The following is a 27,811-nucleotide window of genomic DNA, read 5'->3' as shown; positions in this document are numbered from 1 at the left end:
GAGGCATCACCCAGGTTGGCCCTCACCAAGGCCATGGGCTTGCCACCTACCCACGTGAGGGACCGATTCTGACAGTGGAAATCCAACGCATTTCTTAAATAAGTTAATATTTATTCCACTCTGCTTTGCCCCCCTCCCCTCCCCTTGGCTTGAGAAGCCGAGTTTTCTGCATCGGATTATTGCAAATGTTTAACCTGAATTTATAACAGAAACAAAATGAAACAAGGGGGCATCAGCTGAAACTCTCGGCCCAAGCCCCACGGGCAGTGAGGGTCTTATTGCATGGTCCCCACTCCCTGGTGACCAGCTGTTTCCCAGAGACCGGAGTCAAGAGCATTCTCCGGAATCCTGAGGGGGACAGAACGGTGGGCAGTGGGTATTGGAGGGGGGATGAGACAGCAATGAGCAGTGGAGACAAATGGATGAGAACTCAAACTGTGAGCAACGTGAAGCGTGACCACGGTGGCCTTGGGGATGAAGCTGGAGGGCATAAATGGCCCTAAGCATGTATAAAAATAAGCGGATGTGAGAATGGGGCTCTGCTAGGTGGCCTCTGCCTTTCTACTTTTGGTGTTCTCTGGTCCTTGTCCCTTGGACATAGCTCTCGTTATGGGACTGCTGATCAGGCTACTGGCACGGCCTGGGACCATGGCAGCAGACTCGGAAATCCCCAACTTTAACTGAGGCTTCGGGCTGTGGGCTCCCCCTGCTCCACTTCGCCCACAATTGCATCTGCCTCCTTCTCCCTGTTATGACATCCTTCCGGCACCTTTGCCTTCAGTGGGGCCGGACCCAGGGTCCACGTGTAACCCTGCCTGGGCCACCACCCTGCTGGGTGCACCCCAACCCCAGTGCCAAAGCCTGTGGGCACTGCACCCCGAGCTACACGGGCTTGTCCACACTGTCACCCAGGACTGGGGTGGACCCCTTCTTCAGTGGGCTCTCAGGGACTGTGAGGTGCAGCCCCCACCCTTCCTCTGGGGGGTCTCCCGAGGCCACTGGAGGCTCCGTCTGCTGGGGTTCGGGAGGTGCCGTGATGCCTGAGGAGGAAGGTCTGGGTTCTGGGGCGACACCATGGCCACCATCCAAGAACAGGTCCCCCCTGGGGCCCCCCACATCCAGCGGCTCAAAGGCAAAGTTCGGGATGGTCAGGTGCTCCGTGCGGCAGGGGACCTGGACCCGCCGTTCCCCCTTGGCGGCAGTGTCCAACCCTGCACTGTCTGTGGGCTCCAGGGGGTCCCTGTGGGGCACAGCCTCGCAGGATGGGGTTCTCCGCCGCAGGGTGGTGCTACCGCCCTCCGCTGCAGGGGCCCGGGCCGCACCCTCGTCCTCCACGGGGGGCTCTATGGAGATGCAGGGGGGGCTCATCTTCTTCTTCCTGCGTGCCCCCAGGGCCAGCTCGGCCTCCAGGGCCCGGGTCTTCACCTCCCCGGCCTCTGGGCAGCTGTCCCCACAGCCCTGCTCCACGGAGGGCCGCCTCTGCTCGTCCGCCCAGCCTGGCTGGTCCAGGAAGCCCTGGGCATTGACACTGTAGAGCCTGTGCAGGTCTGGCTCACCGCCCACCACCCCACAGGCAGCAGGTGAGGCCGAGGGGCTGTGGGCAGAGCTGGTGATGTGGCTGACCTCCTCGTCAGCCGGGTCTGGGGCCTCAGCCTCCTCTGCGCCCAGGACCGGTGGCCGGCTGGAGATGTAGTTCTGTCCAAAAGTGTGCTTGCGGATGCGGATGCTGGTGGGCCGCGGGGAACAGGGTGGGGATCGCAAGGAGGGCCCCAGGGGCGCCTGCCTCACTGGGGTCTTCCCACCAGGCTCTCCCCAGCCCGGGCTGCTGTCCCTGGGACCATCGACCTGCCCTTCTAGGGACTCTGTGCAGACTACCTCCTGCAAAGACATGGAGTCATATGAGACCAGCCAGAGCCCAGGCAACAGGGACCCCACCCCCCACCACAGGCCAGGAAGACCTCGTGACCCCCAAGGCTATGGGCCAGGGTGAGATGGGGCTGCGAGACACTGGTGTGGAAGCACTGTCCCCCAACCCTAGTGTAGGGGCCCCCACCAACGCTGGCCATGCTGGGGAGGGGCCGTGATGAGCAGAGGGCTGGAGCCCAAGCTTCCATGGGCAGAATCTGCCATGGGCCTCTGGAGACCCGATGGGGCACAGAGCCAGGCTGCAACCACTGCCTGCCTGGCACCACCAGCTCAGCTTGACACCTCAAGGAGGGAGGAAGGGAGAGGGGCCGAAGTCTCAGGTGAGAGTGGTCTGTGGGTACATCCAGGCCCACAGGAAAGGTTGCTGGGGGGGCCTGAGGGAGGGCGAGGCTGCCGCCTGAGGGGACACGGGTCCCCATGGCCAGGTGGCATCATCACAGGCTCCAGGGACACAGCGCCTACTTCCCCAATGTCCCTGTCACTCATCCTTCAAAAGGGGAGGGAACCCCCACGGAGCCCCCAGGCCTCAGCTGCGGACCGGAAGTCTCCTCCTACCTGTGTGCAGAGCAGCCAGCTGAGACTAGGGGAGCGGGCTGCACCCAGAGGGGTCAGGGCACGGAGGGTGTCGCCGCCCCTGGCCGGGGAGGACATAGCCGACGGGACCTGGAGGGATGGGCAGGACTCCACAGGCGGCAAGTGGGCGGTGACTGGGCCTGGGGCAAGAAGGTGCCTGAAATGTGCATTCGCCGCTGGCCCCACCCCTGCCCCTGCCGGCCCTGGCCGGCCCCGCCCGCCCAGGTCCTGGCTGTCTCCACATGGGGCTGTACCCGAGGTGCCCGAGGCGCCCGCGTAGGTCTCCATCTCCACCTCCTGCAGCGGGTGGGGATGAGCGGCCGCAGCGGGTGCCACGGGCCGGAACATGTAGCTGTCGTTTGGCAGTGAGAGCATCCTGGACACAGACACCTTGCGCACGACCAGCAGGTTGCGGGCGTCCGGCGAGGCACCTGGGCTCGGCAGGGCCGTGGGCCTGGGGCGGGCAGAGGGCCCCTGCGCCATCTCCAGCTCGACCTCCGCGTCCAGCTCGGCATCCTCGCGGGCCTCCTTGTTGCTCTCCTCCAGGTGCTTCATGAGCACGGCCACCACCACGTTGACCAGCACGAACTGGGCCACCAGCACGAAGGTGACGAAGTAGATGGGCGAGATGGCCGGCAGGTAGCTGAGGCAGTGCCTGTCCTCACGGGCACACTCCCGCAGCGTGTCCTGCGGGTGGAGGGCGGCGGGCAGGCTCCCACCTCCGTCTGCGGGGCCTCTCGTGGACTCCCACCGCCCCGCCCACCGCGTGGGCCGGTACCTTCATGATCCCGTTCCAGTTGTCCCCCGTGGACACGCGGAACAGTGTGAGGAAAGCCATGCCAAAGTTGGAGAAGGTGGCGTGTCTACTCAGGCCCTCGCAGGGGTTGTCCTCACTGCACTCTGCCGGGAGGGACCTGGTCAGCCCGCCTGTCGGGGCCAGTCCGCACACAGGCCCTGCCCTCCCACAGGGAGAAAGGCACGCTCCTCTGGGATGCAGGGTGGTGGCACAGCTCAGGGGCCCTGGCAGGTGGATGCCTTCAGCACAGGCCCAGCTCTGCATCAGCATGCCCCCCTTCTATTCTGAGGAGTAACAGGGCTGCCCTGGGCATGAGGCGGCCCAGATCCAGGTTGTGGGGCACTAGCTGCTGGGTCTGAGGAGCCCCTCTGGGCAGACCCTTGAACCCACTGAGCCTTCATTGACACCCAAAAGGAAGGGTGCTCCCACAGGGTCTGGGCTGCCACGAAAGGTCCCCACGGACCCCTGCCCGGACTAGCCAGAGCCTCACGCCTGGGGGTCTGAGGAAATCCTTGGTGACAATTAAGGACTTGCTGCAGCATGTCCCCTGGGGACCAGGTGGAGTTCAGGTCACACCTGCGTGTGGGCACGTGCACTCACACTCATGTGCAGCTCTGTCCTCCTGGCCTGGGTATGAACACATGTGCGTGTCTGTGTGCACGTCATGCGTCTGTCACAGCACTTTCGCATGTGCCAAGTCACCTCACAGTGAAGGGCTGACAGGAGCAGGGGCCAGGGCCTCAGCTTGGCCAGCACCCGGAGCCATCCGCGGGCTGTGTGCTCACGCGTGATGCTGCGCCTTCTGGGACCCCGTGTCTGGAGTGTGGGCCACGGCGCGGCTGCACTCACCGAGCCTCCCAAACAGCTCCACTCCCAGGGCAGCATAGATAAAAAACAGGAGCATGAAAAGCAGGCCGAGGTTCCCTACCTACATAGGAGAGAAGCAGAATGAGGTCAGTGGGGCCTCAGTCTCACCCCACCCCCCTTTACCCAAGACCCGCCCAGCAGGGCATCAAGTTCCTGGGGACTGCCTTGAGCCCTGTTCTTAATCCATCCCTCTTGGCCTCGGAGCTCCTGTGGCCCCCAGGGCTCCCTGTCCTGCCTGGTGCCCAAGGCCCCTCTGCTGGCCTCTGCCCCTGCTCGGCTCCTCATGCCCACCCGGCACCCAGGGTGCTGCCTCCAGCTCCTCTGCTCCCCAGAACCTGGGAGGCCTCCCGAGGGCTCTGGTGGACTCTGCGCAGGGCCTGCCTCCAGCCTCAGGGTCCCCACCTCAAGGTGAAGGCTGAAGCTCTGCAGACAGTGAGGTCTGGTCTGACCCCTGCCCGAGGCTCTGCTGTGAACTTGCCGCCCACCCTCCCAGCGTCTGCTCACGCTCACTCTGGGCTATGGGGTGGGGGGGCGGCGCAGGGGCACCCTCACACGCCTCCTCACCCTGATGTGGCTGCTCCCCCTCTTCTCCAGCACCTGCTCCGGCCCCCAGAGGCATGGCACTGGGGCGTGGCCAGACCCGGGTTTCCCATCCTCCACCCCCACCCCTTCCCGTCACTCCCACAGACACTGGGCAGGCTGCAAGGAGAGCTGAGTATAACTCAGGTCTGAGGAATGCTGCTAAGGGGACCAGTGGGGGCCGGCTGAAGGTGGAGGGCGTGGAGGGCTGGGGGGTTAGTGGGCAGCTGGGGAGGCAGCTGGGTGGATAGAAACATGCTGGGCTGGTGGACAGACAGCTGGCCAGGAGGGCTGGATGCTGGACAGCTGGACACCTGGTAGATGGGTGGACAGACAGCTGTGTGAATGGATAGACAGACATGTGGGTGGCTGGGTAGCTGGAAGGCTAGTTGAGAGGGCTAGATCCACAGCCAGATGGACATGTGGACGGATGGCTGGTCAGGTGGACTGGCAGAGGGACTGAGTACTGCACAGATGGGGAAATAAGACTTTCAGCTCAAGAGACCACAAAGGATCAGTGTGGTGGCTGTTGGGCACAGGACGTGAGGTCGCAGGGCCTGAACTGGCTCCAGAGGAGAGAGGCCTGTGGCCAACACCTGAGCCCTGGGTGTGGTCCTCCAAACTCGACAAGCACACCTTTGCCACAGGCTCTGCCCTCTGCCCAAATCCCACTGCGTCCAGAATTGCACTGGGGGATATGGGCACTGGGCATTGGTCTTCCCCAGAGAGACTAGACTGCGGCCCGGAAGGCAGGCAGCACGCCCCTCTCACAGCACAGCCCAGCAGCTCAGTTACTCCCTGCACCCGGCAGGGAGCGGGGTTGGTAACTGCAGTTGCCACGAGACGGGGCGACCAGGTGAACGAGTGCTGATTGACAGTGAGTGAGGCCCTCCCTGCAGCCTGTCCTCTTGGGGGTGTCTGTGATGCCCACCCTAGGAGCAGGGAAGCCAGACCCAGGCCCAGCCCCCGAGCTGCCGACCTACCTGGGGCAGCGCCTGAACCACTGTGTCCAGCAGGGCCCGCATACCCGTGGCCATCTTGAGCAGCTTCAGCACTAGGGCCGGGAGCCGAGCATTAGCGGGGAGGGGGTGGGGCCGGCCAGACCCGGACCACCCGTCCCCCCACTTCCCGTCACCAGCATGACGCACTAGTGCGGGTTGAGGAACGACACGGGGTAGGTGGACCCCTGAGCCCTGTCTACCGGCCCTCCTGACAGCCCGGAGACCCTGGCGGGACGGGCGGGCGGCCTACCGCGGGCGATGCGCAGCACGCGCATGATGCGGATGATGGTGGGGTTGATGGGCAGCGCCGCGTTCATCTCTATCTCCTCCAGTGTGATGCCCATGATGGACAGCAGGACGATGGCCAGGTCCAGCTGGTTCCACCTGGGCCGGGCGGGCAGGCATGATTCAGTGCTGGCCACTGCCTCTTCCCCAGCACCCCTAGCCCTTCAGAGCACCAGGAGTCCCCTCCCTGTCCCCTGGAAATGTCCTGGTGTCACCACAGGGCATCTTGCACCTCTACTCAGCACCGTCACCTGGGCAGGCCTCAGGCCACGGCTCTTTCCTGCCCCTGCTCCACACACCTGTCCTTGAAAAACCTCCGGAACCCAAACGCCACCAGCTTCAGCAGGGCCTCAAAGACGAAGACGATGGTGAACACATAATTGCAGTACTTGAGGGCCTCGTCCAGAGACTGGGGATGGAGTGTCAGGCTCCTGAGTGTCAGGCTCCCTGCCCGGCTGCCCCTTCCCACCCATCCTCCTGCCCCCTTGCAGCACTGGACGCCCCCCCGCCCCCGCCGCCCCCGCACCTGTGCCCTGTCCACCCTGCTCCATCTCTCTCCTCTGCTGACCTGGGCACCTCCTCAGATACGGGACAGGTCTCAGCTATTACTGGATGCAGGTCTGTGCTGGGCTGGGGAGGGCCGCCTGGATTTACGCTCGCGGCATTCTGGGGACAACTCTCAGGTGGGGGAACCTGCCCCTCGGAGCCCAGACTTCTGGCCTTGCCTGGACCAGAGCCACCCACAGCCCAGGGCAGGGGCCAGCCCTCCGGATGGGCTCAGCTTCAGCCAAAGAGTCAGAGGCTCTCTGCTGTTCTAGGAGGAGGGGGCGTCCCCGTCTTTAATGAAATGGTGGCGATGCGATCAGAGGACATCTCCCCCTCTCAGTCTGGCCTTTCCTGGACTGTGAAATCCACAGTCTGGGAAGCTGCCGGACTCGGGGACACTCCCTTAGCCAGCATTTTGGATGGGACTTCTCATGGGGTTGGGGAGGCCCTTGGGGCAGATGTGCCCTGGGAGTTTCCACTGGTTTTAAAGGAAGGAGGACCCTTTGTTCCAGCCACACATCCATGTACCCCATAAACCCCGGTGAGGGCTCAGGCACTGCTGCAGACCTGGGGCCCCCAGTTCTTAGTGTGGCACCACCTCACTGAGCAATGGACCCCACCCGCGGCCCTCCCCGCTGCAGGCCTAGAGGCAGGGTGGGTGGGGTATCCAGGCAGCGAACCCCACCTTGGGCTGGTTATAGTGCTCCATGGACATGGTGATGACGTTGACGCCGATGATGAAGGTGATGAAGAGGTCCAGATAGTGGCTGGTGCACAGAGAGTGGATGGAGCGACGCGTGGGTGAGTAGTCCGCATAGTAGGGCCGGCGCTGGGCCTCTGTGGGAAGAGGGCCATGGTGAGGGGGTGGGTGGGGTGGGGTGGGAGGGCTGCCTCCCAGGGGCTGGAGGGTAGAGGTGCTGGGGGAGGGCCCAGGCTCAGACGTGGGCCTCAGGGGCAGGTCACCCACTGACCTACTCCACCAAGAGGGCCCCAGCCCCAGGGCAGACCCCAGGAGTGGGCCTGGAAGCTGAGACCCCACCTGCGTCCTGCCGTGGGGCCCTGCCCAAACCCCGCCCTGCCGGGAGCTCCCAAGCCAGGGCCTGTGTGATCTACTCTCCTGAGCTGGCATCAGGGTTCAGAGACACCTCAGTGATGAAGGGTGGGCAGATGGGAGCTTTCTTGGGGGGCAGGGCAGAGTGGCTACCACACCCCCATCTTCCAGGCTGGGCATGTGCTGCCTCCTGGCCCCCAGGCCCAGAGTCCCTCCACTCCCTGTACTCCAGGAGGCCAGTGGGCAACTGCCTGCTGTCTGGAGTCTGCCCACTCTCTGGTACATCTGAGGTTGATGGCCATGACCTGGGTGGCGGGGGGAGGTTGTGCATCTCCCAGCAGGTCTGTCTGCACTAAATGCTCCATCTGCTCTAACTCTTTAGGGCAGATCAGTGCCCACTGAGCTCCCACTGGGTGAGCGCATAGCTGCCACCACTGCATAGGGGACCCACCTCGGCCACAGAAGCCCGTGGGCAGGGACCAGGTAGAGCGGGGGCCGACGGGAACTGACCCCTCCCTGGGGCCCGCATGCTCCTTGGTCTGGCATGCGGTCACTAGAAAGCTTGGCTCAGCTCTTGCAGCCAAAGGGGCCAGTGACCAGTTGGGCCAGGCCAGCACTGAGGACATGGAGTAGCCACCGGCCGGCAGGCTTCCCAGAGTGCAGCAGAGAAGCAGTCAGGCATGCAGGCCGGGCGGAGGAACACACACGAGCTTGAAGGCAGCAGCATGGACACCAGGCAGGCGAGCCAGCAACCCTTCCTCCCACTGGCGCCCGGCGCCCACCCCAGCCGTCCCGTGCCCACCCTGCGGTGGACCCCAGTGGGCTTGGCACCCGCCTGCGATGTCCACCCTTCCCTGTGGCAGTGGCAGAGGGATGGAGGTCAGGCCAGTCCGCAGCCCTGTGCAGTGGCCTGCAGAAGTGGGGGTTAAGGCATGCAGGGCGGGGGCAGGTACCTGGGTTGGGGAAAGTGCCTGGAAAGACAAGGAGATGGTCTGAGCTGGCCGCGGTGGGCAGGGCTAGGAGACTCCATGGGGTGGGCGGGCAGCTCAGCAGCCTCTCCTGGAAGAGGCCCTCTTTGCTCCCCAGCTGGGTGGGGTTTTCTAAGACCCTCTCTCTGTCTTGGATGGCTCTGCTTGCTCCCCCCACCGTGGCGTGAAAACTCATGGGGTGAACCTGCCCTTGCGGTGGTGGGGGGTGGGAACTGGGGCCTCATCCATCCCCTGTACCTCCTGGGAAGGGACCCCACCTCCTGCTGCAGCCATCCTTCTCTGAGGGCAAGAAGGGCAAGCGTGTAGAGTCACTCGGTGAGGCCGGAGTTGCGGGTGGGGCAAGGGGACCGGGGCCAGGTAGGGGGCTCTGGGGCCAGGCTGCTGAGCTGCTGCCTGCACAGCCCTGCGCCGAGCACAAGGGAGACCCGGGCTTAGGCCAGCAGCAGCCGGGTCTCAGAGCCACCCCTTGGCTGGTCCCCCGGTCCCCAGCCACCCTCCCACAGGCAAAAGGGGGGCCTCAGGCAGGTGGAAAAGGCTGGGGTGACGCGCAGGTACCGACCCGCCACCGCCACCGGGAGCGCCTTACTCCTGCGTTTCCTCTCCAGGCGCCGCTGCCGCTTCTCTTCCCGCCGCCGCGCCTCCTCGGCCTCCTGGTGCTGCCGGCACTTGTGGAAGTTCTCCACCACGACGCCCACGAACATGTTGAGCACAAAGAAGCTGACGATGAGCAGGAAGGAGATGAAGTAGAGCAGCATCCAGGGGTTGTGGTTGGGCACCGGCTGCGGCACAGGAGTGGCACGTGGGTGCCTGCCCACAAGGGCGCCCCTCCCGGGCATGGCCTCTGCCTGCAGGGTAGCTCTGACCCCCGACGTGGAACTCTCCAGAAGTTCTCAGAGGCCAAATGCGGCCTCTCGGGGGACATTCCCTGAGATGACCAAAGGACACGGGAAGAAAGGTCTGCTTGAAGGAGCAGGGCTGCCCACCGCCCACTGCACCTGCTGGTCTATGCCCACGGCGTCCAGCCCGTCGTACATGATGTTCACCCATCCGTCCTTGGATGAGAGCACGAACAGGGACATCAGCGCCTGCGAGGCCAGAGCAAGGTGGTTACTTCTGGACGTGGCCTCCTGCTGGGGAGACGCCCCAAAGGACCACACCCCCTACCACAGCCCCACGCACAGCAGACCCACCCACGACTCGCAGACCTGCCATGCCGCTCCCACCTTACAGATAAGGACGAGGTTAGGTGAGGTCACCCCCGCCAGGCTTGCCCCCCATCCCGACCACCACCCCACCCCCCAGCCCTGCCCACCTGGCCCAGGTTGTCGAAGTTGTACTTGCGTCGCACCCAGCGGTAGTGCGCAGCCCAGCACTCGGCTTTAGTGGAGATGTTCCTGGTGTCAGCGCCCTCGCAGTAGTAAAACTTCCCCTTGAAGAGCTGACCAGGGCGGGGTAGTCACCCAGAGGGCCAGGCCTTGCACCCCCACGCTCCAGACCCACCCCCACAGGGCCTCCCAGAGCAGCCGGACAGAGAGCAACGTCTCTCTCGCTGCCTGCCTGGGCCTTGGCCCTCCCGGGGCTGCTATGCTGCTGCTGACCACAGACCACCGTCCCACAGACAAGCAGAGCCACGCACCTGCACCCCTAGGATGCCGAAGATGATGAAGAAGGCACAGCAGATGAGGACAATGTTTCCGATGGGCCTGAGTGACGATATCAGAGTCTCCACCACCAGTTTGAGGCCTGGGGCACGGCTGATAACCCTGCACGAGGAGCAGAAGAAATGTGCTGTTGAGCCCACCCAAGGGAGCTGCCACCAGACAGAAAGCCCTGCGCTGCAAAGACCCCACCCCCTGCTGGCCCCAGGCCCTTTCCCTCCCCAGCTCTGCCCCACCCTCTGGCTCCGCCCCACCCTCTGGCCCCACCCCAACCAGCCACAGCCCCGCCCATTCATACCCTTACCTTCCCCAAACTCCACCCCATCCTTCCCCAGCCCTGCTCCGATCCCCGATTCAGGCCCTGCCCCACCGCCCAGTCTACCGCAGGGGCCGCAGTGTCCGCAGCAGGCGCAGCACACGCAGGATGCCCAGGATCTTGGCACCACCGGCCGACGCCATGGCCACGATGATGTCAACCAGGGACACCAGGACCAGCAGCCCATCCAGTATGTTCCAGCTGCTCTGCAGGTAGGCATGCTCACCAGAGACCAGGCCCAGGGCCACCACCTAGTGGGTGCAGAGGAGGGGCTGGTGGACATACGTGCTGCACACGGGGCCAGGGTGGGGCCACTGGGCAGGGCTGTGAGGCCGGATGGACAGATGCCTGGGCTCCCCTGGACACCCTGTACCTTCACCATCATCTCGGCCACGAAGATCGCCGTGAAGATGTAGTTGGAGATGCTGAGGAAGACGCGCTCCTGCAGAGGACAGGATGATGGAAGGGGCCAGCCGCAACGGCGGGACCCCACCCCTCCCAGGCAAGGAGGGAGCCTCACGGTGCTGCCGGGGTCAATGTCGGGCCTCTCCAGGGCGATCGTGATGCAGTTGAGGAAGATGAAGACCAGGACGACGTGATCAAACATCTTGTGAGCAATGATCTTCTGGCAGGAGATGCGGAGCCTGGGGGCCGGGGGTGGGGGTTCAGGGACAGCCCTGGCCAAGCCCTTGCTTCCCGTCCCCAAGGTCCCAGGGGAGGAGCACAGCGCTCACCACGTGGTAGGGACGCAGGGGCCCAGAGGGAGGGGTCAGCTTTCCCAGGTTTCTCCCAGGTGTGCCCCATACCTGTTCTGTGGGGAGAAGAGGTACAGGGCCCAGGGCTCGCGGCTCCGACAGCACTCGGGCTTGTAGGGCTCCAGCACTTTCTGCAGCCGGGAGCAGCAGCTCTGGGGAGGGGGGGGGGTCCTCAGGGCCCCTCCCAGCCTGGGCAGCCCCCAGCCTCTCCTGCCTTCAGGCTCAGCCCTGTCCACCCACCCGGGCACTGGGTGAGGGACCTACGCTGGGAGTCCAGGGGGGTGCCGGTAAGTGGCCATCCTCAGATCCCTGCCCAGGTGGGCCTCCCAGCAAAACTGTCCAGGGCAGCAGAAGTGCCTAGCTGAGAAGGTGGTTCTGCTCTCTTCCCCTCTCCTCCCATGGGGCTCTCCTTGGCTGACCGACTCCAGCTCAGAGCAAGCCCTCAGCTGGAGGTGGGGCTGACCCTGGGGCGAATCCCACTCCAGAGCTCCCTGCGGATCAGCTGAGGCCACACCAGTCGGATCAGCTCCTGCCCAGCTTGTCCTGCTTCCCTCCCCCGTCCCAAGGGCCTCCCACGAACGCTGCTCCCGAGTCCCCACCTGGGAAACCAGCCCACGACAGGGGGAGGCGAGGGGCTGACGTGAGGCCCACCCCCACTCACATCCTCCACATCATCGTCAAACTCGGCCGTGTCCTCCTTGTGGCTGTCGATGCGCAGGAATAACTCGCTGGGCAGGGCCAGCCCGTTGCAGTCGTGGAGCTTGGTGGGCAGCAGGGCAGCCGGCCGCAGGGGCCGCAGGTCAAGCGTGCTGCGGTGGTCCAGGGACTCGGTGCGCCGCAGCAGTGTGGCACGTGTGTCTGGCGAGGCTCCCACACCAGGCCTGCTGTCCTCGGCCTCCTCGTCTGTGCTGCCGCTGCCCTTGCCCTCGCCGGACAGCAGCGACTCACGCTCCCCGCACTGGCTCCTGCGCTTGAGGCTAGGTGCGCGGCCCAGGCTGTTCCAGCTGGAGCGCCGGCTGCTCCAGGCGCTGTTGGGGCCCCAGTGGGTGCAGGGCGAGCTGCGGAGGCTGGACTGCGGGGAGGGGGCAGGAGTGAGCAGGTCGGACGCCCCCCCCCAAGTTACCCCCAAACATCCTGGCCTCAGGGGCACCTGGCACAGGGACCTTTCGCATCCAATGGCATCACCATTGACACCCATGGGTGACATCTGTACATGGATCATCTCCTTTAACGAGCAGACAGCCCTGCTAAGGAGAGACACTAGCGGCACTGAACCTTCAGTGGGGCACCTGTGGCACACAGTGGGTCAACAGCTAGCTGGAGAGACGGCCAGCAAGCGTCAAGAGCACTGAGTGGGCCTCCCGGGCCTGCTCGAGGACCAGAGGGTGGGCGAAGGTTATCAGCGGGCCTGGGACCAGCCACGGACCAGGCATCCTCAGATGCCACCGAGCAGCTGAACTGGATCTCTGGGGCGGGGCCCCACATCAGTTTCTAGTTGGCAGACTCTGGACTCACAAAGAGAAGCCGGGTGCTGCTTATCCAGGAGATAAACTGGACTGTGGTCCGGGGACTTCACCTTTGCTGCACCTACCCTCTTTGCCCTTCATCGTTTTCACCTCAGGGGTCCAGCAGGAGCTGAGCTGGAATCCTGGCTCAACAGCCCTTGTCCTCCTCCCAGAGCGTCCTAGCAGCTTGGCTGTGATGCATCTTGTTGCTAGATCACTCGGCCCACCCAAGGCTCAGCCCTGCACCTTTTCTGTTACCAACACACGATCGTCCTGCCTTGATGGTTTGCCTGGACTTTCCTTCAGGTTCATATCCCTGCGCTTTCTCTCCACGGTTAGCTTGTCCTGCTCTGCCCACCCCTCCCGGGCCCTTCTGAGAAGCCCAGAAGCCGGCTCTGGCTGTGTCTGCTGGGGGTGGTGTTTTCTGGGTTTGTCTGGAAACACCCTGTGGGCTCCAGCTCCACAGGGTGCTGTTGGTCGTGATGCACGGAACTCTCCACCCGGCTTCTGTCACCTGCTTCACATCCTTAGTTTTTTTTTGTATTTTTATTTTTGGTTGGGTTGGGTCTTCACTGCTGCACGCAGTCTTTCTCTAGTTGCGGCGAGCGGGGACTACTCTTCCTTGCGGTGCGCGGGCTTCGCATTGCGGTGGTTTCTCTTGTTGCAGAGTACAGGCTCAGTAGTTGTGGCTCGCAGGCTCTAGAGCGCAGGCTCAGTAGTTGGGGCACACGGGCTTAGTTGCTCCGCGGCACGTGGGATCTTCCTGGACCAAGGCTTCAACCTGTGTCCCCTACATCGGCAGGAGGACTCTTAACCACTGCGCCACCAGGGAAGTCCCACATACTCAGTTTTTTACACCTTTTTGCCATCCTTCTCTGTTTTCCCCATCTTGTATGCTGTGCGCTTTGCCAGCTTTTATCTATGATTGCAAATTGGAAGATAAACTTCCGGCCTGACAGTCTACTCGTCTGTTCATACTCCTCCCATAAAAACGGCAGTTTCTGGCTCCATTTATAGAAAACAAAGCACTCAGGGCCAAGGGATTCCTGGGGTATGACTGGGGGTGTGTGTGCGGGACCCTCACTCATCTCTGGGGAAGGCCTAAGGAACTGGGTGGGTGGAGCCTGAAGGTGCCCTGAGGCCAGGGCGGGGGACCATCCCTACCAGAGACTTCTGGTCCCCCAGCTGGGGGTCCACGGAGCTGCTGCTGCCACGTCGTGAGTCCAGGAGGCCAGGGGCCGCATCCAGGTGTGGGGAGCTCTTGGGGGTGGGCATGGGTGTGGCTGCCGTGCGCATGATGAGGGGAGGGGGTAGGCTGGCCTGGCCCTCCAAGTGCCCGTTGGGGGTCACCGCCAGCGAGTACATCTTCATCTCTGGGTGGGGGGAGGAGGCCGCTTGAGCCTGCAGGGCTCCCAGGAAGGATAATCTGCCCGCCCAGGACCCGCCCACAGGAGTCCCAGCTGTGCCCAGACAGGCAGGCAGCTCCCTCTCCATCCTGTCCCCGCCCCGCCCCCTCACCCGCATGCGCACCTGTGGCCCTGAGGTCTCTGAACTTGTCCAAGTCCTCCTCCAAGTGGGTGGAGGTCTTGTCTTCATCTGTGTCGGACCTGGTGGCATCACCCTGTGCCCGAGGAGCACACAGTACACGTGAGGCTCCCCTCAGGTGGAACCCCCCTACAGGAAGGCCAGGCCAGCACGGGGGCAGGTGTGGACGGAAGGGCCCAGCGGGTGGAGGACGGAATTCTCTCCATGTTGGTCTGCCCAATATGCCTGGCTCCCACTGCCTCCCCTGGAAGCCCCCCTCACCTCCGCCTGGAAGCCCTCCACAAGGATGGCCACCAGCAGGTTGAAGAGCACGTAGTTGCCAAAGGTCATGAGGGCCACGAAGTAGAGGGCAGCCCAGGAGGAGGTGGAGGCCATGCCGTTGTAGAGGACAACGTTCCAGTCCTCCTGGGTGAGGATCTGGGGGAAAGGGGGGGCGGGGCAGAGTGGGCCCAACATGGGGCCGAGGGGGTGCCAGGACGGTGGGTCTGGCTGTAGAAATGCTGACAGGCCCTTAGGACCAGAAGGAGCTCTGGACAAGTGAGACCAGGTCCACCACCCCAGGGGCCAGAATCAATGTCCCTGCTGCTGTTCACAGCTCGTCACTCACTGTGGCCTTGGACAGGCCTCGGCCCGCCCTGGGGCTGTTCTGAGCAGGGCTGTGGCTCTCCAAGGACTACCATGTACATGAGGGGACGGCCCCACCTGGCTTTACCTGGAACACTGTGACGATGGCCCACAGCAGGGAGTCAAAGTTCTTCCTGTCAGGGACCGTGTCTCCAGTGTCTGTTTTCAGGCTGAATTTGCAGCCAAACAGGTGCATTCCGAGGATGCTAAGGGCGGCAGACAGGGATGCGGTGAGTGCGGGGGAGGAGGCACAAGTGGAGGGATATGGGGGGTGCTGCCTGGTCACCTCCACACCCAGCAGCTGTTCCTCTACACCTCCCCCCGGACCCCCAGCTTTCTGATTTGCAGGGGCCTCCCAAGTGCCCACAGCCGAGCTGTTTCCATTGTATAGGTGGGAAGACCAAGGCCAGCAGTAGGAGGGACAACCAGAGGCCACTCTGGCTTCATGCAGCAGCCAGGACCTGAGGTGCCTGTCTCACCCAGCCTACCTGGGGCTGCCCTCTGCCCTAGCCCCCTCCCCAAGGCCTGAGGCCCCGGGCCAAGCTGGCCCACGGCAAGGGCTCAGCAAACAGCAGCTGAAGCAAGAAACTCCAGCCTGGCTGCCCCGCCCCTTCTCTGCCTCCCTCATTCTTGGCTTTTGGGGAGGGCACGATCCCCAATCCATCCATCTGGGGGCCGGTCCCATCACCCCACTCAGCTATGAGCCGTGGGAGCAGAGCCCAGTACGCCGGTGCCTGGCACAGAAGGTGCCCAGTCAGTCCTGTCAAAAGGAACCAGTGACTGAGTTTCTGCTGCCACTTTGAAGCTCCTGGCACCCCGGGCCCCAAAGCCACAGCACGGGGCCAGCACGGTGGGAGGGGCCTCCCCTCGGGGGCAGGCATGTGCTCAGTGCCCCAGACCTTGCCCACCGGGCGCGCCCACCTGAAGATGAAGATGAACAGCATGAGCAGCATGCAGAAAGTGGCCACGTTATCCATGGTCTTCATGAGCACCACCAGCTGGCGCCGCAGCGCGGGCATGAAGCGCACCAGCTTGAGCACCCGCAGCAGCCGGAAGGTCCGCAGCACCGACAGCCCGCCGTCTGCCTGCCCGATGATCTCCCACACGCTGTGGGCAGGCCGAGGCTCAGGGGGGCCTTCTCTGGCCGCGCATCCCTGTGCCCACCCTGACCTTGGGATACCCGCTTCCCAGAAGCAGGAACACCAGCCTGGGAGCCACTGTGGCCTCCACTCAACCCCACTCTGGGAGCAGGTTCAGCTGCATCAAGGCATCGACAGGGCTGAGGGATGGCGGTGACATCTCTGAAGCCTCCTAATCAGCTGCTGTCCTGCTGGCTGCCCGACCCCTAGAAGCTGCCCGGTCAGAAGCTTCTCAAGTGAGGGCCTTTCCTGCTCCTCCGCCTTTCAAGCTGTGCCTGGCTTGTCTATTCTTGTTAGAGTGGGGGATCCCTTGACTCCTGAGGGCCCTGCTTCCTCCTGGGGAAGGGAATTCCCCCAGATTCTCCAATTCATTTCTGTGTTGATTTTGCTGCAGCAGACACCCCTCAGGCAAGCTGGCCTTCCTCAAAGGTTCTGAGCCCTGAGTGGAGTCCGGCTGTGAGGCCGAAGGGCCACTGAGTGCCCACTCTGTTCCTGCAGGGAACAGCTCCACTAGGTTCTACAAACTTCCACCTGAGATGCAGCTGACATACCTGTGTGTACCCGACAGTGCTTGTGGGGAGGGGTGGGGATCCTGCCCCAAGACATCCCATCCCATGAAATGCTGCTGGCAGGGCCTCTCCTGCTGGCTAGGACTCTGCTATGTGTGTGGGGCTGTCTCCTGACACTGGCGAGCCAGAGCCTCCCCGGCCCCTGTGGGCTCCCAGGCGGTGGGGACCCACCTGATGACCACGATGATGCCATCAAAGATGTTGTAGGGATTCCGGATGTAGCCCAGCGGACCAAAGGCCAGCAGCTTCAGCAGCATCTCCAGGGCAAACATACTCGTGAACACGATGTTGCTGATCTCCAGGGCGTTGGTCAGCTCGTCAGGCTGCGGGCAGCAGAGACGTCATCAGGGCCCACCCACGGCTCCCAGTGCCCCTCAGCAGGGGTGGGGGACTGCTCCACTGAACTAGGAGCAGGTAAGTCTGCATCAAGGGGCCAAGGAGCTGTGGCAGCATCTCAGAAGGAGCCCAACTGGCTGCTGTCTGGAGGAGAAAACAAGGACCCCAGCGATGTCCCCTCCAGCTGGACCCCAACCTGCCTGGCCCTCCCTGTCTGGCCCTGACTGTCCCTGGTCCTCCCCAGGCCCTGCCTGACCTTCCCACCAGCATGTCTGAGAAACAGTCCACAGACTTCCCCAGACCCCACAAGCACAGGCCATGGGAAAAGGGGCTGGAGCATCTGCCTCAGGGTTCCAGGGTGGGCATGTGGGTGCACGGGGTGCAGGGCACACAGTTGGTGCCTCCCAAGAGCTGCCCTGATCCCTGGTGGCCTTGCACACCCTTCCCTGTCAGCAGAAGGCCCCAGAGGTCCCTCTCTTACTGGGGATGTGCTGGCCCGCCTGTGTGCGTGCACACCTGCACCAGTGTAAATGCTGGTATGTGTGTGTGCCAGTGTGTGGCCTGTTTGTGCGCACATGTGAGTTTGCATGTACCTGCATGTGCCGTGCATGTGCACAGGGCCTCCCACGTGTACACATCTGTACACACGTCCACATCTGCACAGGTAAACCTTGCGTATGTGCCTGTGTGCACGTGCGTGTGTGTATACACGTGTGTGTGCAGAGGCTCTTCCTTGCCGGGGATTCCCTCCAGCCTGCTGCTGTCCCTGCCTAGGTCTCACCCTCACAAAGAGAACCTCCCTGCCGGGGCTGCTGGAGGCTAACACTGCTGGCATTTTCCCTGAATTGCTCCAGGATGAAAGAACATAGCTTAAATGACTTGAAAAGCCCAGAGGGTGGAAAACGAGGAAGGCAACCTGGTCATTAAAAAGTGAACTGGCCGCGGGGCTTCCCTCGTGGTGCAGTGGTTAAGAATCCGCCTGCCAATGCAGGGGACATGGGTTCAAGCCCTGGTCCGGGAAGATCCCACATGCCATGGAGCAACTATGCCTGTGTGCCACAATTACTGAGCCTGCGCTCTAGAGCCCACGAGCCACAACTACTGGAGCCCGTGTCCCTAGAGCCCGTGCTCCACAACAAGAGAAGCCACAGAAATGAGAAGACCGTGCACCACAACGAAGAGTAGCCCCTGATCGCTGCAACCAGAGAAAAAAGCCCGCATGCAGCAATGAAGACCCAATGCAGCCAAAACAGAAAAAAAAAAAAAAAAAAAGTGAACTGGCCTCGGTCCCCAGAGTGGACGCCCTCTCCCTGCCGGACCCAGCCGCTGCTCCTCCCTGGCGAGGCCCCAGTCCCGGGCAGGGGCTACTGGGGGGCCAGGCACCACACATACAATTCCTCCTCTGGGGGCCATTCCATACCACTGGCCTCTCCGGGCCGCCCAGGGGCATTCCAGTGGGCACATTCTGGCTCATGTAAGGGGGGGCCACTCTCTGTGAGAGCTGGGCTGTGGGAGTCCCATCCTGAGAAGAGCACTGGGTGGCCTGGTGAGCGCCCTCAGCCCCCTGCTGCCTCTGGGATTGTGATTTCAAACCCCCACCCCAGACAGGAGGACCTCCAGGCGGGAGCCACGGTTTCTCCATTCACCCCTCAGCAGAGGCCCAGCCAAGGAGAAGCATGAGCGTTTGCTGAGTGGCTGATAAAAACTGCCACAACAGCTGACATTCAGCTCTAACGCCATCCCTGTTCCCCATCCCCCAGAAACCCCTCTGTGGGGCCCTGTAAGAGACTGAAGTCTCAAGGAGACACGAGGAACGTGCTCCCCGGGGGTCGCTCCAAGGGCTGTCCATTCAGGCCCACTTCACCTCTGGAGGGTGCACCGGGCCGCCTACCTGCTCATGGTACTCGATGCCCATGCTCAGCGTGTTGGTGAGGATGGCTACCATGATGCCGCGGTTGAAGTACTTGCTGTCCACGATGCGGCACAGCTTGCCGCTAAAGGAGGCCCAGACACGGCCCAGCCCTCCCTGCTCGCCTGCCACCGCCCGACGCTGTGCCCTCCGCCGCGTTCCTCCTGAGTCTGGCGTGTCCGCCGCTGGGGGTGGCTGCATGGGGTCACGGCGGTCTCCATGCCGCACATCCCGTGTGAATTCGTAGACCCCGTTGCTGTCCGAGTCTCCGCTGTCTGAGTCGCTGAACTCCAGCTCGGGGTCCTCCAGGGCGCTGGTGCAGTACGGGCAGCTACTCAGCTCACAGGTCAGCGTGCCCGCCTGGGGGCTGGGCAGGGGGCAGGGCACGCTCAGGCCTGACAGACGGCTGGGGGCCTGGCCCAGTCCTGCAGGGAGAAGGATGTGGGCAGCCTCAGGCCGCTCAGCTGCAACACCAGGTGCCTGGGACCCACATGCACAAGCAGGCTGCCATGGGGTGAACGGTGTCTGTGTAGACATGCACATCGTACACATGCACACGCCTGGGCACTCACACCTGGGTATATGTACACATGTGGGAACATTCATACCCACCTCGGCACACGCCTGAGCACATGCACAGACACACATGCCCACGCCTGGGCACTCACACCTGAGCACATGCACGCCCTGCACAGGTACTCTCTGTTCACTCAAGGCTAAAAAGAGGCAGAGGGGCTCATCCACCAGGGGGCCACGCGGTCCACAGAAATGTGACGTGAGCCACTTTCCAGCAGTCACGTTAAACGGATGACGTGACTGGGAACATTCCAGGTCACGACGCGCAGGAGCCATCGTCGCTCGGTGCTGCCTGCCCGGCTGAGTCTCTGGGGCCCAGGTGACTGCACCGGCGGCGGCTTAGACGCCCCACAGCCAGGAGCCCTGCGGGGCCAACCTGCCCCAGTGGGCAGTGCAGGACTATAGGCACGTGCATTTTGACACAGTGCCTCACTGTGTGAGGACACACACACCTCTACCCACTCCAGGCACCCTGAGGGCTACTGCCCGCGCATGCCACCTGGGAGGGCCTCAGTCTGCATGGGACGCCAGTGTCTGGGGTCGCAGTGTCCTGCCCGTCCCAGGTGGGTGAGGCCGGCACCTCAGGTGGGAGGACCGAGTATACTGGGAGGCACCCCGGCCCCTCTCTCCTCGGCCTTTGGGAGCTCTGTGACCTCGGCTTTCCCTTCCCTCTGCCCCAGCCTCAGTCTCCCCACCTAGAAAGGGGGCTGGCCACTCCTCCTGAGAAATGACCAGGCCATGGACAGGTGGTCCCTCTCAGGGCCAGGCGTGGGCAATGGAGCACAGCCCCAGGTTTTTTTTTTCTAGCTTCAGAATTCTTATTTCCACGTGGCAAACGCTCAGGGCTACAGGATGGATGGAGGTGGGGGGGCACCTTCTCCCATCTGAGGTGCCCAGGACCTCCCCCACCTTCTTCCCTTCATCCAGGGCTCCAAGGGAGGAAGGCTGAACTCACGAGGGTTCACACACAGGCGGGGATGTCCCAGGAGCCCATCCCCCACTCCCCACTGCTCCCCACAGGGTGAGGTCCTTACCGTGCTCCCCGACCAGATGCTGGATCTTCTCGCAGGGGTCGGGGCTGCTCAGGCTCAGTGGGCTGTGCCCCCCGGCTCCCAGGGGTCCACCAGGACGCTTCCCCTTGGGCCCGGGGCCACCTTTGCCACTGCCTGCGGCCGAGGGCAGGATGGTGGGGTAGTTCATGGCGCCCAGCCCAGTGGCCAGCTTGAGGCCGGCGGCGGCGGTGGCCACAGCATGTGCCGCCCGGGCCCTCTCCTGTGGCCCCTCCACGTGGCAGTCTGCATGGTACACGCTGTGCACTGACTCAGCGTCAGGGGGCCCATGTCCGGGCGAGGGAGGTGCTCCGGCCCGCACCAGCCTGGTGTCACTGCCGCCTGGCTCGGGGCCTGGCCGGCGTGGGCTGCCATGGCTGAAGTGGTAGTGGTGGTGGTGGTGGTGGTGGTGGTGGTACACAAGATGGTGGATGGAGGTGGCGCGCCCTCCCGCCCGCCGTGGCCGCCGCCCAGCGCCCTGGCCGTGCGGCGCGCCGCTGGGGTCCACCTTCTTGCGCCAGCGGCTCTGCCAGCGGGCATAGAGGCGGAGGCCACGGCGCTTCAGCTTGCGGCACACATGGCCCACGTACCGGAGGAGCTCCTCATAGCAGCTGCCAGGCTCTGAGAAGCTGGCCAGCGTGCTGTCGTTGGACAGGTAGCGGGCCCGCTGCTCCCGCATCAGCTGGCTCTCCCGCTGCTTCGTCTCCGAGAACTGCGTGGCGATCACCACTAGGCACAGGTTGATCATGAAGAAGGAACCCACCTGTGGCGGGCGGGAGGCAGCGAGCTCACCGGACGAGTGCCCCAGGGAGGCAGGGAAGCGGGGACACTGGGACCCACCGCCCTGGGCGTCAGGACTGGGCAGGGCAGGAGACCAGGACAGCAGCTGTGGTTTCTACACAACAATCAAGCCCCTGATGAGAGAAATACTGAGCCCCACTGTGCGCTGCCCGTTCTAGGGGCCCGGGATATGGCCCCAGGGTAGCCGGCGGCGGCAGGGCACCCTGTGATGGGCAGGGTCCTTGCTGATCCGATGTTGAGCCCCAGCATTTGGGATGGGTGGTGCAGGGTAGGTGCTCCTTGCCTGTTTGTGGACAGTTGCAGGACATGTGGGGAGACCCGCCTTCCCGTCATCTGTGTGGTTTGTCCCCTCGTCCTTCAGCTCTGTCCCCAGCCACACCCTCCCGCCCGGGTCAGGTCTTCCTCAGCCCCCACGGCTGCACTGTCCTCTGTGGCAGGGTCACCGGGTGACACTCTGCTGTTTGTGATTATGGTCTGAGATAAGGCAGGACAGGTGCCTGATTTAATTCACTGCTGGTCTTTTCAAACCCCGCCCTAGGCACCAGGGGCCACTGAGAGAACCAAGTGAGGGCCACCCCTGGGGGCCACAATCCCTGTGGAGGGCCGTGCCTGGGGGAAACACCTATACTGTGGAGAACTGTGCTGAGAGCCCATGTACACTGTGGGGGGACTGTGACCCCAACAGGTGATCCTGACTCTCCTGCAGCCTCCTGATAGGACCTGGCCATGGGAGGGCCTGAAGGACTGTCTGAGGTCTCTCTCCCCTCCCCACACACACAGGCTTCTCTGTCCTCCCAACCCTGCCCACCTCCTCCTGGGGCTGGACAGAGTCTCCCCCCAACTCCACCAAGGGCCCCCACCCACCTGCCCTGGACACGACGGCCCTGGGTCTCTGCTGCCCCCGCCCTGCCCTATAGCTCAGTCAAGTGCAGGGACCCAAGAGGGCCAGCAAAGGCCAAGACGGCGCTGCACCAGGGGCACAAGCAGGATCTCGCTGGACCCCGGGGACAGGACGATGCCTGCTAACAGAGGAGGAGCTTGGGATCTGAGATAGGGCTGTCGCAAAGCGGGGGCGCCCCCCCACCCCTCGCCCCGTGCATCCCACTCCGCCCCTGCACTTACAATGATGAGCAGGATGAAGTAGATGAAGTTGTAGAAGGAATGAGCGTCCATGACGTAGTACATGATGTCCACCCAGCCCTCCAGCGTGATCACCTGGTGGGGGGCAGGCGGCTGGACACACGGACGGCCCTGAGAGGGCAGTGGGCCCTCCACGCCTGCCTGGTACCAGCCCCCAGGCCCCGCGTGCTGGGCGCCCAGTGCAGGGGAGACCCAGAGCCCACCTGGAAGATGGCGATCCAGGCATAGCCGATGTTGTCGAAGCTGATGGCCCCGTTGTGTGGGTTGGAGTCGCCTGAGCGGCACACATTGTAGTACTGGTTCCAGTTGATGCAGGTGTGGTGGCCCGTGCCACCTGCGCCCTCGGCCTGTGGCTGCCCATAGGCCTCCCAGCCAAGCGTGCACTCCACGCGCAGCTCGCGGCGGCTGGGGATGTGCGAGCACTTCTGCATGCCGTTGTCCCGGCGAGAGGAGCAGATGAAGGGGTTTTCCTCACCCTCCTCCGGCTGGTAGTATGGCCGCAGGAAGCTGAGGTTGCTGTTCCTGAAGGCACAGAGATGGAGAGACAGAGAGAAACAGACAAACAGACACAGTCAGACAGAGATAGAAACACAAATAAAAACCAAAAGTAACAGAGACAGACCCAGGCCCACCAGTGCTAGTGCTGCTCCAGGAAGGGTGTGTCCCTGGGAACAGGGCCTGGAGGAGGCCTGTTAGGGGATGAGCCTGGAGAAGGAGGAGACTGTTGGTGGAAGAGCCCGTTAGGGGAGGAACCTCTGGGTGGGGAGGGGAGGGGCCTGGAGGGGGAGGAGCCTGCTAGAGGAGGAGCCTCTGGGGGCAGGCCCTGGGAAGAGCAGACTGGGGCATGTCCTGCAGGGTGGGCAGGGCCCCTGCACCTGGCGAAGGTGCTGTCCAGGAAGCAGCGGTTGCGCAGCAGTCCAGCCCAAAGCTGGACACCCACGATGCCGAAGATGAAGAAGACAAAGAAGCAGAGCAGGAGGACGTTCCCGAGCATGGGCAGCGTGTCCAGCAGCAGCGTGACCAGGATCCTCATGCCTGCAGGTGGCAGGGCAGCCGGTCAGTGCAGCAGAGCCCTCCTGGTAATCCCTGAGGCGCCAGGCCCTCCTGGGAGCCCTGAGCCCTCTGCCATTCACAGATGGACACCAGCACCTCTGTGAGGGACATGAGGTGGGCCCCCCCAAGTCCAGCACGCCCCAAAGGACAAACATCTGCGGTAAGACACCACAGAGGGGAGCAAGGCCATGGCCTGGAGGGGCTCAGGGCGGGAGGTCCCTGATCCTTGCGAATGCCGTATGGGAACACACTGCAGCCAGGCAGGCCCCCAGGGTGACCAGACCAGGAGTCCCGCGGCCCCAGGCTCCTGCATGCGAGCAGCAGCCTGGGGGTCTTGCAGCAGATACTGGGTTCAGGAACCAGCGGTTCTTTCCATTCTCTGTGAGAATCACGTTGAGCAGAGCCCTGCACTGGAGGGGAAGCAGGGGCTATGGGCACCCCAGGGCAGGAAGCGGCTTTTGAGAGGCAGTTTTGAAGCTCTTGTTCCTGGGTGCGATGGGCTGCGTGTACACCAATTATTCGAGGGAGTGGGTCAGCCAAGCCCCATGCGCCCCTTGGTCCCGGGCCTGCCCCCGTCCCAGACCTCAGTGAAGATAAGACTTGTTTCTAGAAACAAGCAAGAGCTGACCTAAGGGTGCAGGCAGAGCCCTGGGCCAGGGGGCTGAGCCAGGGGGCCTCGTGGAGAGCACCCTGGAGCTGTTGGATGGCAGAGGTGGGACCCCTGGGGTCACAGCAGGGAATCACAGCTGGGAGAAGCACTTAAGTTTCAGAAATGGCCAGGAGGAAGATTCATCAGGGACAAAGTGAGCACCACCCTGGCCAGACAGCAGCTGGCTCAAAAGGCCACATGTGGTCCAGCGTCAGAGTGGACCCCAGGCAGCCAGAGTGAGACACTGGGGGCTCACTGCGAGGGGCACATGGTCCTGTTTGGGACCAGGGCATGTCCCCAGAGCAAGGCCAAGCTGCTGGCATTTGGTCTGAAAAGTGAAGATCTGTGTTGTGAAAGGGGCTGTATTATCACTTCACACACTGAAAGGGGGTCCAGGTGAGCAGACTGAGTGCCTGATGGTGCTGGGCACAGAGCCAAGAACCACGTGTGACACCTCACCTCAACCCACAGCCATCCTTGAGGAGGACCATATTCAGAGTTGGGTAAACCGAGGCTCAGAGAGGTACAGTACTTGCCCAGGATCACATAGCATCTGAGCCCTGTCTGATCCCTGAGGGTATAGCCAGGTGGCAAGCAGAAGGAAGGCCCAGGGGTCTCACAGCATAAACCTCACCCACCTGCCCTTTGGTGGAGCTGACAGCCCCAGGGGGAGGGAGTGACCCACACTGGGGGTGTATGACTTCTTGGAGGGGCCACAGGACACACCCTGACCACCCAGACTTCAGTGCTGAGGCCACCAGGACCCAGGCCAGGCAGCCAGAAAGGCTGTGCACACCTACACAGCACACACAGACCCACATGCACGTGTGTGTATACTCACTTTACAGTCACACGGGCACCACCCACACACAACCCCAGGAAAATTAACGGCTGAATTCGATCACATCCCTGAAGACTTGGAAGACACAGAAACTCCCAAACAGCCCCATGTGGGCAGATGACCTGGGTCCGGACAGACCACATTCCAAACGAGCAGCCACATGATCCCCTGGAAGCTTCTCCACCCTTCCCTGAGCACCAGACCCTTTGGCAGAACTCAGACCTGAGAACCAGGGTGGGACAGACAAGAGAGCAACCAAGTCCTGCACAGCTCCCGGGCACGACCCCAAATGCTGTGCAGATGAGGAATCTGAGGTTCAGAATGGCCCCTGTCACTCAGCAGCACTGTGGGGAGTCGGGACCCCACACAGTCTGACTGCGCATCACACCCCAACTCGGCCCAGGGTTGCTCTGTCCTCCCCAGAAAAGCAGTGGCAAATCCTCAGGTTCCCATGGCGAGTGGCAGGAGGCCAGCCTCTCCTACCCCGGCACTGGGGTCTGGGCTGGGGCCAGAGCGTCCAGACGCCACACAGGCAGTGTGGCCTACTGGCCTTGTGCCCCAGTGGGTCCTCAAAAGCTCTCATCAGGGCTGGCAGGACACGCCTGTCCCAGGCCCGGGTGTGACAGTCACTTACTGGGCACACGGTTGATGGCACGGAGGGGCCGCAGCACACGCACTGTCCGGATGGCCGAGAGGCTCACGTTGTGTCCATCCAGAGAGTACTCCATCATGCTAGGAGCGGGGCAGAGGGAACGGGCGCTCAGGCGGCCGACAGGTGCTCTGGGGTCAGAGCCAGGCCAGCGGGCACACGGTTCTCTCCAGGGCACCCTGCCAGCTGAGGCCAGGAGGCCCAGGGCAGGTGAGCACATGCCAGAGGCCTGGTCCCCACACCAGGCACCCAGCCTGGCGTGGGCTCCAGCGCAGGGGAAGTATAACCTTAGGTTACCACTGGGGGCTCCTCACCACTCACAGGCCACTCCATCACCCTGTGTCTGTCCTGCTGTCCCTGGTGCTGGCACAGGGAGCCCTGGACAAGTGTCCTGCCCCTGGCACCCCAGACCCAGCTACCCCCCAGACCCAGCACCACCTGAGTACACCTCCCCATCCCTCTTCCTGGGGGACCCAGGGGCTGCCATGGGGTCTGAGGGGGGCAGGGCTCCCAGCCAGGCCTGGCCAGGCGCAGGGGCCGCCCTGGTCTGGTCTGCGGTGGGGCAGGGCCATACCCCGCCATGACGATGAAGAAGTCCAGCCTGTTCCACGTGTCGCCCAGGTAGCACTTCTGCCCGAACAGCCCGAGGGCGATCATCTTGATGACCATCTCCACCGCGAAGAAGGCGAAGATGAAGTCGTCAAACGCCTGCAGGAGAGGGGCCTGAGAGCTGGGCCTGCACCCCTCACACCCAGCCCAGGTCACCTGTGGCCAGTCCCGCCCCGCCTGCCCCGCCCCGCCTGCCCCGCCCACCTCCAGGATGCTGCAGCGCTCCGAGCGGCACTCGACGTCCTCGCAGGGGCGGAACATGCCCAGGGTCACGCAGTTGAGCATGATGACCAGCATGCTGACGTGCTCGAACCATGTGGGGCAGGTGCCGAGTTAAGGGTCCATGTGGCAGGTGGGGGAGCCCCAGAACCCACCCCCAGCACCCCCTACAGCTGCCACAGGGACAGTCCCTCAAAATCCGCGCCCCCGTGCCCAGGCCATCAGCTGGGCAGTGAGGGACAGACCCCCAACACCGGCCTCTGGACACTGCTGCCAACCCCTCATGTACAGCAGGACCCTGGATGGAGGCGGGAGGCCAGCCACTGCCCCTCTGCCAGACTCCCCCAACTGTGATGCCCTAAACTGAGATCAGCCCCTCAAATTAGCAGTCTCACCAGCACTGTCCAGCTGGGACCCCAAGTACCACAGACACCTCATGAGGGCAGCCCTGAAGACCTCTCCCCCTGGCCCTGCATGAAACCCTCCGTGACCCCAGCAGAAGGAGAACGCCCTGACCACAGCGATGGGCGATGAGCAATGTGGACTTGAGCCCAGCTCAGTGCCTGGGCCCGGAGGACCCGCAGCCCTACTGTGTGCCCAGATGAAGGGGGCCGGGACATGGACGAAGGACAGGTGAGTGAGGACACCCTCCGCCCCAAGTTAGTCCTGGGAGTGGAAGCCGCCAGCCCGTGAAGGGTCCTGTCCAGGAGAGTCTTCCCTTTGGCAGGAGGGTATCCAGCCAGGACTTTAGGGCGCCGGGCCAGCAGCCAGGGCTGCATCCCCTTGTGCTGTGTGAACCTGGCCACCCTGTGGGGTCGCTGGCCCTCAGAACGAAAAGTCACCCAGGATCCCAGAATGCTCAGCCATTCTGGGAGTGGCCACCAGGTGGCACCGTGGCGCCACAGAGGCCATGGCATTACTTTGGCTATGACGCCCTCAGTGGCTGTCTCCAGACAGGGGTGCACCCCATGTTCGCTTCCGTTGGCTCATCAGGAGATCGGGGAGCCCTGTGGTGGGCCGGCCGTGTCATGTATGAGGAAGGGACCCACACCCCAGGCAGGTGACCCAGGGGCTGCCCGATGGGGGATAGGCTGCGTGGGGGGGATCCCCAGCTGGGGGACTGGGGCTTCACCCAAACTCCTGGATGCAGGTAAGTGCCCGTCAGATGGGAGGGCCCTGGAGGCATTCCTTGTACCCCACACACCACCCCCATGTCAAGAACCCCCTCCCACCGCGACCCACCCTCACCCTCCAAG

General features: G+C 63.3%; 1 protein-coding gene across 8 annotated transcripts; it reads right to left on the bottom strand.

The window, feature by feature from the left end:
- On the bottom strand, positions 1-27,811 carry CACNA1H (calcium voltage-gated channel subunit alpha1 H). 8 transcript variants are annotated; one of them, XM_079943820.1, is made up of 33 exons: positions 26,541-27,811; positions 26,302-26,435; positions 25,713-25,810; positions 23,411-23,570; positions 22,739-23,057; positions 22,518-22,610; positions 20,580-21,357; positions 18,952-19,394; positions 16,896-17,047; positions 15,938-16,123; positions 15,105-15,222; positions 14,654-14,809; positions 14,378-14,468; positions 14,012-14,220; positions 12,004-12,414; positions 11,394-11,494; positions 11,108-11,231; positions 10,961-11,029; positions 10,654-10,838; positions 10,250-10,376; positions 9,926-10,051; positions 9,609-9,698; positions 9,200-9,392; positions 8,578-8,595; positions 7,259-7,410; positions 6,327-6,436; positions 5,993-6,126; positions 5,725-5,795; positions 4,145-4,223; positions 3,278-3,399; positions 2,754-3,186; positions 2,482-2,639; positions 1-1,878 (listed from the first exon to the last, which is right to left on the bottom strand). In XM_079943820.1, the coding sequence occupies exons 1-33, from the start codon at positions 26,631-26,633 to the stop codon at positions 883-885; spliced, it is 6,729 nt and encodes a 2,242-aa protein (XP_079799946.1). In that variant the 5' UTR covers positions 26,634-27,811; the 3' UTR covers positions 1-882. The 8 variants fall into 8 exon arrangements, with proteins under 8 accessions (XP_079799946.1, XP_079799945.1, XP_079799943.1 ...); XM_079943819.1 differs by lacking the exon at positions 8,578-8,595 and having other exon boundaries at positions 9,173-9,392; XM_079943817.1 differs by having other exon boundaries at positions 2,482-3,186.

The sequence above is a fragment of the Stenella coeruleoalba genome (assembly GCF_951394435.1).
Source record: "Stenella coeruleoalba genome assembly, chromosome: 15".
In the NCBI taxonomy this organism is placed as follows: Eukaryota; Metazoa; Chordata; class Mammalia; order Artiodactyla; family Delphinidae; genus Stenella; species Stenella coeruleoalba.
The sequence above is the reverse complement of the archived record's forward strand: the minus strand, read 5'-3'. Positions and strand labels throughout refer to the sequence as shown.

What these genes read in the sequence shown, in the direction of transcription:
- CACNA1H (XM_079943816.1), bottom strand. Translation starts at nt 26,633, where the DNA reads ATGCTGGTCATCATGCTCAACTGCGTGACCCTGGGCATGTTCCGCCCC. An exon ending in TTCTTCATCGTCATGGCGGG is followed by an intron (nt 25,811 to 26,301) that starts GTATGGCCCTGC and finishes CCCCGCTCCTAG; the next exon opens with CATGATGGAGTACTCTCTGG. An exon ending in TGGAGGGCTTCCAGGCGGAG is followed by an intron (nt 14,469 to 14,653) that starts GTGAGGGGGGCT and finishes CCTCGGGCACAG; the next exon opens with GGTGATGCCACCAGGTCCGA.